Raw genomic sequence first — 9,712 nt, 5'->3', positions numbered from 1 at the left:
CCTGCTTGGTATTACACCTCGCCTGGTTTGGCTTGGGATGCTATGTTAAAGCTAACTGGAATTCAGTTAGAGCTTCTGTCTGATATTGATATGCTTAATATGATAGAAAAAGGTATACGTGGTGGAATTTGCATGATCAGCAAACGACATGGAACTGCTAACAACAAATACATGCCAGACTATGATCCTTCAAAACCTTCTAAATTCATTCAATACTTAGACGCTAATAATTTATATGGATGGGCTATGTGCAAACCTCTTCCTGTTAGAGGATTCAGATGGATGGCTGAGGATGAACTCTCCAATTGGAAATCTATGTCGTGCATTCTCGAAGTTGATTTAACCTATCCCGAAAGCCTACACGATTTACACAACGACTATCCTTTAGCTCCTGAAAGACTAACCATTGAAAAAGTAGAAAAGCTCGTTCCTAATTTAAACAACAAGGAGAAATATGTCATTCATCACGAAAACCTAAAACTCTATGAACGACTTGGATTGATCACTACCAAAATTCATCGAGGTATTACCTTTGAAGAAGAACCTTTCATGAAACAATACATTGACCTCAACACCACATTAAGAGCAAAAGCTAAAAACGAATTTGAAAAAGAATTTTTTAAGCTCATGAATAACTCTGTCTTTGGAAAAACCATGGAGAATATTCGAAAGCATGTTGATATTAAACTGGTCACCACTAAAAAAGAAGTCTTAAAATTGTCAAGAAAACCTAACTATGATAGAAATACCATTTTTGATGAAAACCTTGCAGCGGTTCACATGAAAAGAACAAAACTCTTTTACAACAAGCCTGTTTACTTAGGACTGAGCGTTCTAGACATAAGCAAAATTCTCATGTTTGAGCATCATTACGACTACATGAAACCTAAATACGGGGATAAGCTGAAATTACTCATGACTGATACTGACTCTCTGTTTTACGAAATCGAAACAGACGATTTTTATCAGGACATTGTTGATGATCTTGAAACCAAATTTGACACGAGCAACTTTTCTAAAGACCATCCTGCTATTGAAAACGTTGGGTTTAAAGTAGGGTTAAATAATAAGATCATCGGCATGTTCAAAGACGAGGCTGGTGGAAAAATAATTAAAGAGTTTGTTGGACTTCGTCCTAAGCTATACTCTTATAAGCTCTTTAATGAAAAAGAAGAGAAAAAATGCAAAGGGGTTAAAAAGAAAGTTGTTGATAAACACATCACTCATCAAGACTATTACGACTGCTTAATGAATAAGACAGAAAAGCATGCAACCATGAACGTTATACGATCACATGACCATGACATTTACACCGAAGAAATCAACAAGGTTGCACTCAGCGCTAACGACGACAAAAGAATTATCTTAGATGACGGAATTCATACCCTAGCCATTGGTCACTACAAATTAAAACCGTGCTTTACATTTATGGACTATGATAAACTCTTTAACATTATGGAATAAATTACGATACAGTTTTATACTTCTTTGCAGGTTCCGGCATGATATTAACAATGAGATGGAAATCTAATAACATTTTTTACATTTTTAAAAACACAACACCATCTTGAATTCCTTAAGTATGGAAAAGTATCAATGTCCCAGAATCCGCATATTGTAGTAGTCTCAGTATGAGGTGAAGCATCATCTTGCTGAAACATCCAATATATGTTTCTTTCATAAAACAATGTAGTCGAGTGTTCTAAACACTTTTCTAGGCTATCTTTTTAGATATATTAGTTGGTTCTTTCATTTAGAATAAGTATAATCCTTTTAGCTTCTTCCTTATATATATATTTCTTTAACCTTTGTGAGAAATACATCCACATATTCGAGCCAAGCATCTCCCTCGTTATAAACTTGGTATGACAGCGAAATGTATACTTCTCATGTTTGTATCTTTTAATATACACCTTTCCTTTGCTATTTGGTATGTGAAAAAATACCTCATCACTAAAAACAACACCATTACACCATTCTTCAAAAGGCAAATTGATTCTTTCTGGCAACATTTTTATTGTTTTAGGTTTAGGATTATTTGATTATAAAATCAGTTCAAAGTCAAATGAGTTGCACAGTGACCCAGATTAAAGTTAAAAATGACTTAACGCCCGAAAGAAAAAATTTTTTTTCTGTGATGATTCTGTGCCTTTGTTGAGTAGCACCTTTCTCACTGTTTCTTTACCAATTGTAATTTTTCTTTGTACACTGTTTATTTGGAATGACTGAATTGTCTGGTTGAATGCTTATCTTAGGATTTGATCGGACCGTTCGAAAAATAACATTTTTATCTCTCAGTTAACTTTGAAGTCCTACCAGACCTTGGAGAACCTTTGACTGTCTTCCTCTCTTTAAAATTTTTAATATTTTTAGAATTTTGAGAGAAATTAAAAAAAAAATGAATTTGAAAATTTTAACATCTAAATCCATGTGGTCCTGAAGATACTGTCTATTTAAGTTTGCCAGATTGCAGCCTTGACCCTCTCTTGCCCTTAAAAAATGAAATTTACTTCTATCTGTGATATTAAAGAAAATATTAACTAAATTTATGTAAAATATATTTAAAATAGAAAAAAGAAAATTTACAAAAAAAATCTTGCATAGTGTTACTTGATTTTGCAGAAAAGCAGTTTGTTTCTCGTTCAAATATGAAATTCAAAATTATCATTGGAACAAAACTGAATTTACCTTACATTCAGTAACAATTTATCATTTAAATGAAATGAGTCAATTGAAACAAAAATCTTTCTGCTTTATTTCAAAGAGGAATGGCCATGACATTTGTTTTGTGTAAGAAGTTCAATCTCAGGTTGTTATTTTTCAGATGGTTGCGCTGCACTTATTTCGTATTTCGAACTCAGCCCTCTGAAGCACACTAAATTTGCTATAGCAACATCAGATTGGTTTCATTGTTTATTTAAACCAAAAATTTGCAACTTAACCCTCTCAGGGATACTTTTCTTACCCGTTTGGTAGAAAACTTTATCAGGTTTGAAATTAATTATTTCAAAAAAAAAAAAATGGTTTAATATAAAATATAAATAATAATAAGTTAATAAAATTAATATTTCATGAAATTTCTTTTGGTTATTAGAAACCCAATACACCAAGCTGCCTCGGGTTCCTTATTGTATATAAAAATATTTTTTCACTTTTGCTTCATTGGTAAAACCGTTATCGTAACTTTATCGTATATTAAAATATTTGTTCATTTTTTGTTTCATTGGTATAACCGTTTAAAAAGAAATGGATCATTCCTACCCATCATCCCCTACTTTGAGATATTTTTACTTTAAGTGTACACAATACCATTTACTATTGTTTTTGCTTCAACAAAAAGTAATATATATATATATATATATATATATATATATATATATATATATATATATATATATATATATATATATATATATAATATAATAATATACAGGGACCCAGCAGTTATCTGCTGTAGTCGGAAAATGCTGCGTAAATGGTCCGCGTAAATGATGTATTAATTTGGCTTTTAGTTCTTTTTTAACACATTTTATCTCTTCCACTATTCTAATGCAAAAAAATGAATTAAAACGTCGTAAAAAGAAATTATTGAGTTTCAATGCATTGATTTTGATTTTGGATCGCTTTTTTTAACGCTTGTAAAACATATTAATAAACTTGAACTTTCGTTCGTTTAAAACTGATAGTAACTTTAGATGTTGGGGTAAATTAATGAAAACCTCTTGTACCTGATATTGACTTCTTAGAAAGTGAACCTTAAGATTTCCAAAAATGTCATTTAACTTTACTTTTTTAATTTTGCTAAAAATAATGTCTTAAATATTACAAATACCAAAGGTTAACATATTATTGGAATTTATTATCTAATTACTTAATCTTTTTTTTTTTACGTATATCTCTTTAAAATTGCACATTAGTAATAATAAAAAAATTTTTTAAATTGATTTTAGACAAAAAAAAAATAGTTTATTTTAACATTTTAAGCGTAAAAAACGAAAAAAAAATTTTTTTTCTTTCGGGCGTTAAGCCATTTTTAACTTTAATCTGGGTCACTGTGCAACTCATTTGATCTTGAACTGATTTTATTGAAACCACGGACCAAGAGAAACAATAAAAATAAAAAGATGTCACTTGAAATTGAAAAGTCTGTAACAGAACTTTTTGATGGTCTTTTTGGAGAAGATTATGATAGCTTAAGAAATTTAGAATGTATTTTTGAAGAATATAATACCAAGAAAAAACTCTTATTAATCACGGTATACACTTAGTTTCCTATATTAATGTAACCAGATAAACTTTTGCTAACCCTTTTGTTACAGTTTTTTAGTATAAATATTACACTAGCTAAATTTTATTTTATGAGTTTATAATTGTCTGCCACTAACATATAGGCATAAATATGCTGTTTTATAGAAATCAGCTCCGTGATATAGTTTAAAAACTTTTGCCAGTTAATTAAAATTATACATTTGTATAATTTCAAACACAGTTTAAAATGTAAGTATACTATTGTCTAATAGTATAATAAGTATTTGTTTAATTTAATGTAATTTCTACATTGTTGTTTGTATTTTAGGTTTAGATAAAAATTTGCTTTTATTATTTGGTGTTTATTATGACTGCTGAGAATTCTGTAGCACTTCTAAGTAGTGTCATTAAGCAATTGTCAATTTCTGATGATTCAAAAAGAAGAGAGCGTGAAAAAGAAAAACTGCAGCTAGAGTTAAAAACAGCAGATGAAAAACTTAGTGAACTTGTTGAGACAAACCAAGATCACTTAAAAAAAACAGTTCAGTCATTCGGCTCAGTGATAACAAGAATTTCTGCCAGCCGAAATCGCATTAAGGCTTTACATGAAAAATTATTACTTTGTAGAACATTATTATATTGTAATCGAGATGATTTGAAAACGCATTGGCAAGAAGGTTTGGAGTGTTCTGAAAAGTTAAATCTGTTGGATAAAATTGAAAAAGCTGTTGCTGTTCCAGAACAACTTGAAAGATTTCTAAGTAGGAAGCACTACTTACATGCTGCAAATCTTTTGGCTGAAGCTATCCTAAATTTAGATAAGCAGCTGGCAAATGTTGATGCTTTACGTGACCTTCGATCCAGTTTACATGCCAGAAAGTCATTGGTTTATGAAGCAATTGTGGATGAAATTAGCAAGCAAATTCATTCTGATTCCCAAAAACTAACTAAGAAAGGTACTGCTGAATCTAATGTTGCTGCATTTAAAAGAACCTTTTCTTATAAGCCAAGTAACACAAAAATTGTTAAGAGTGACCAAGTCCCTGTTTTTTCAATGGAAGAGTTGCAAGAAGATTTGCAAGTAGATCCTGAAGAAAATATCCCACTTTTTATTAATTTACTTGTTCGATCATTAGTTTCCATAGACAAAGTCCCTGAAGCTGTTGAAATGGTTAAAGAACGAATTAAACGAGATATGTTGATGGTACTTAGAAAATCAACAGATCTTGTTGCAAAGCGAGCTGTAGATTCAGGAGAAGTTCTAACTATTGAAGAACTTGCTGTAAAAGGAAATTCAAGTACACTCTTAGAACTTCTTGAGATTTCTTTTGAGAAATTTCGCAGTGTTGCTTTTTATCACAGCATTTTGGTTGCTGCATTTAAACAAACAAAGGTTTCTAAAGATTTAAATTTATATACCATGGAGGATATCTGGTCAAAAATACAATTTGCTATTAAAGATATGCTTCATCCATATCTTAATCTTCAAAATACATCTGCACCCCAACAAGTTTTCAGTTCTTTTGGCACGTTAGATAGTACTGTAGCATCATTTTTCACTGCGAGAAAGAGACTCCCAATGGCTGTTGCTCCTAAAATAAAACCTGCACAGTTATTTAAGTTTGAATGCTCCTCATCAGCTGAAGCAATTCATAGTTACATGCGTGAACAAGATATAGCATCAGGCTTATCTGAAGATAGTTACACTGACTTTGTTGTTTGGAATGCTCCTCAACTTTTGTGCAAGCCACATGCCAGAAATATAACTGCTATTTTTGTCCCAGTTGTTAATTTTATTAAAGAGATTGATTTGAAAACAAATTCCACTCTGGGCTCCTCTGGTGTCTTGTATCATTTTGTGACTAATTTTGTAGAAAAAGTTTTTTTAGATCAACTTCTCTATGAAGTATCAGAAAAAGAAAGTGCTGCAACAAAAGGTCATGATGCCTTGAGGAATTTATGTGACATAAAAACACAAAAGAACTTGCTTCTTTCAAGACCAATTCTAAAAGGAAGTCTTGTTGTTTATAATATCATGGAAGAATTGCTAGAATTGACAAAAATACTCCCAACTTATTCTCGTGAAATTCTTGAGATTGTTATTAAAACATTGTCTGCGTATTTTGAATCTTGTCATGGCGAATATAAAGGGCTAGTTTATAGGGAAGGAGATGGTAAAGCATCTCGAATAATTAGTGTGAACTGGGTTAAAGATGATGATATCAAACGGTTGTTGATGTCTTTGCCTAATTGGATAAATCTGAGAAACCCAAAAAACTTTAAACTAGACGATGAAGAAGATTTTGAAACTACAAGAGGATTGCAAGATCGAGAAGCATCTTTGCTAATTAGTAATCTTGAGCGCTCTGAAATTGAGAAAAATCAAATCATTCTTGATGTACAGGATCTGAAATCTATTGCTAATCTTCAAGAAAGTTTAGAATGGTTATCTGAAAAGATTGAAATATTCTATAAAAGTATTACAAGGTCTAACTCAGTATCTGTTTCAGAGTCATTTGTAGATAAAAAAGTTCTTCCACAGGAGCTTGATGTGGATAATGATTTATCAGCTTCAATAAAAAACTTGGCACAAAAATTTAAAGAGATGTCAGAGAGTTGTCTTCTTTTATTGCATCTGGAAATAAGATGTCATTGTTTTTATTTTATTGGGAAAGCAACCAGAGAGTCTAGTTTTGTCTGCAATTTTGATTCTGTTGAGGTAGATCCACAAATTCCACAGTTAGCAAAAGATCTTAGAGACATAGAAGATTTTTGTTCTTCTGCTTTGTCTCCTGTTAAAATGCATTATTTGTTTGATGGCTTAGGTTATTTGATAGCAGCAATAATAATTGCAAGTACAAGTTATATAAAAAAGATTAATCATAATGGCGTCAAAAAAATGTGCCAGAATATTTTTACAATTCAACAAGAATTAGCTAATATAACAACTCGCCGTGATTTAAACCTTGATATGGCCAGGAAATATTTTGAATTGCTTAATTTGAAACCAGAAGAGATCCTGAAAACGATATTGGAACAAGGAAGTTTCTGTAAGGAGCAAGATTATGCAAATGCATTAGAACTTTTAAGTCGCAGTGAAGTTCCATTTGATAAGAACTTATGGAAGATTCGTAGAAATAAGCTTAGCGAGATTCTCCAACAAGCTGAGGAAAAACAAAAGAATTTTTCAATAATTTAAAATTTTTTTTTTTTTTTGCTTAGTATACTAAATATTTTTCAAATTTTATTCTAACGGTTATATTTTAGGTAAGCTCGTAAAAAATATTCCTATATATAAAGTAATAGAATTTAAATGTTTGTATGAAATTTTGTAAATGGTTTTTTTTATTTCTATTTCCTCTAAAGCGCTTACACAGTGCTGTCATGCCTATTTTGTTTTCTAAAAATGTTCTGTGATGTTTCTTTTAACAGATGACGTATAAAATAACATGTTTTTTTATAATGTATCCTAAAATGTTTGCTACTTCTTTTTATTGATTCCATTACTCAAGCTTTTTTATTTCTGAGTAATAAAAGTGTAAAATTATAAATGTTTGATAAGAAAAAAAAAATGCTTCAAAAAAAAATCAATTTTTTAATTTGATAAGTATTTTTCTAAATGATTTTATTTCTGAAGTGAAAGTAAAAAAATGTCCTAAAAGTTTTTGTAAAATTTTAAAGTTTTGAAATTTATGTAATAATCTGTATCTTAAAGAAAAAATGGCCATTTGTTTACATTACAAATTTATTTGACAATTTGTTTAAACATTAAAACACCAATAATTTTGTTTATTTTGAAAATGTAAAACTTTTGTTCTTGCTAAAGTATTTTTGAAAATAAATTATTAGTTGATTTTTTGTCAAAGTATTGAGATGCATAAAAAAATAAGCGACTTGTGGATGATAGAGTTGTTTTTTAGGTGAATTATGGTGAATCTTTTAAATAATTGTAAATGTGAACTATGAAGTATGAAATGAATTGTTTTGAGACTTATTACTTTAACAGACTCTTGCAGATTTTTAAGCTTATCATTCCAACAAATCATTCATTATATGGAAATTTGACCTCTCTGTCTCAGACATATTTTTAAAAAAATATTAAAACATTTGTGTGTAACAAAAACCAAAAAATATTTTTTACAAAAAGTTTACAAATCTGACATTTTACTGATCTGTTCTAGATTGCTGACAGTGAACAAAATGCTGCTTTAGATCTTCAGAAGATCACAAAAACATGCCAAAGATTGGAGGAGGATATCAAAATAATAACAACCAATGCACAAAATGCATTCACCCTCTATAATAATCATAAAGATGCATTAAGTAATTTGTTAAAAAGTCTAAGTAGTCTGAGCAGAGAATTTAAACATGTATGCAACAAGCACATGTACTTGTTATGGCTAAAAGAAGTAGATGATTTAAGGTGATTGGTTTACTCATCTTACTTTAATACCAGTCATAAATTAGTTCTAAAGTGTTTTTAATTTATCTCCATAAGATTCTGTTGTTAATGCTGAATATATAGTTATTTATTTTGGTAGTGAGGAGATAGTAATTAGTAGTGAAAAGAAGAACTTCATGCAAGCAACCAACCATCATTATAAATTGCATATGATTTCTTCTGCTCTTCAAAACTCAGGCTGTGGACACTTAAGAACTTATTCTTTTAACAAATGTGAGTTGTTGTACAAAAAGTTGAAAGTACATTTGGCTAGGTAAGTTATTCTAACAATTTATTGTTTTTTTGGAATTTAAGTCATTATTATTACTTTTTTTCCTGCATCTATAAATGTTCTTTATTGATGTCTTGACTTAAATTGGATTAACTTTTCTTAAACAACACTTTTATCATATTTTTTTAACTGATTATGATCTTCTTTATCAAATAATTGTTGTTCTTACTTTAGTGAGTTTGAATTAGCTCTAAAATCAATAAACTATCCATTTGCTACTGGTGTTGCATCAACCCATTTTAATAAGAAGGAGGGAACAGAAGATCAACTGAAAGGTCTTATTAGCTCAATTTCTCAACTCCATTCTCTGTATCCTTTTCATTTCCCATTTTTTGGTTTTAAATGTATGTATGTATGTATGTATGTATGTATGTATGTATGTATGTATGTATGTATGTATGTATGTATGTATATATGTATGTATGTATGTACCCGTCAAGTAAAGGAGTGACAGTTGTAATTACTCTTTGTAGTCTTCTCTTGGGTAACTTCCATCTTATAGGATATTTGGGGTGTAGTTAACCATTATCATCCTTGAACAGTAGTTTCTTCATCCAACATTGTTGTATATGACCCACAAGTTTTGGAACTCTCAGAACATCTTGATCACACCTATCCAAAAATGGTCCCAACCTCAATTTTGAGGACCAAAAAAACGACCGACGGGGCATTAATCTGCAAGGTCTCAGATATCACCAGATGAAAAAATTAAAATCTAATCTCTATAGCCA

At 30.2% G+C, this 9,712-nt stretch overlaps 2 protein-coding genes across 3 annotated transcripts in view; both read left to right on the top strand.

The window, feature by feature from the left end:
* The first annotated feature begins 4,040 nt into the window (after nucleotides 1–4,040).
* LOC145181762 (RAD50-interacting protein 1-like) overlaps nucleotides 4,041–9,712 on the top strand; it is a 15,666-nt gene continuing 9,994 nt past the window's right edge. Inside the window, exons 1-4 of one of the 2 annotated variants that reach the window (XM_090072281.1) lie at nucleotides 4,041–4,256; nucleotides 8,430–8,671; nucleotides 8,790–8,963; nucleotides 9,156–9,290. In XM_090072281.1, coding sequence (XP_089928407.1) covers nucleotides 4,125–4,256; nucleotides 8,430–8,671; nucleotides 8,790–8,963; nucleotides 9,156–9,290 — 683 coding nt within the window. In that variant the 5' untranslated portion in view covers nucleotides 4,041–4,124. The remainder of the gene's footprint in view (nucleotides 4,257–8,429; nucleotides 8,672–8,789; nucleotides 8,964–9,155; nucleotides 9,291–9,712) is intronic. The other variant, XM_090072282.1, reaches the window with a different exon arrangement.
* Nucleotides 4,279–8,084, top strand: LOC145181194 (exocyst complex component 4-like). The gene has a single exon (XM_080056224.2). The coding sequence runs from the start codon at nucleotides 4,616–4,618 to the stop codon at nucleotides 7,445–7,447; it is 2,832 nt and encodes a 943-aa protein (XP_079912350.2). The 5' UTR covers nucleotides 4,279–4,615; the 3' UTR covers nucleotides 7,448–8,084.

This window comes from Hydra viridissima, unplaced genomic scaffold (assembly GCF_058129835.1).
Source record: "Hydra viridissima isolate aposymbiotic clone 2 unplaced genomic scaffold, HvirCarnegie_v1 scaffold_14, whole genome shotgun sequence".
Lineage (NCBI taxonomy): Eukaryota > Metazoa > Cnidaria > Hydrozoa > Anthoathecata > Hydridae > Hydra > Hydra viridissima.
Note: the sequence above shows the minus strand (reverse complement) of the source record. Positions and strands in the feature narration are given on the sequence as shown.

Bases quoted from the DNA above. Each gene is read 5' to 3' on its own strand.
- LOC145181194 (XM_080056224.2), top strand. From the start codon at position 4,616: ATGACTGCTGAGAATTCTGTAGCACTTCTAAGTAGTGTCATTAAGCAA.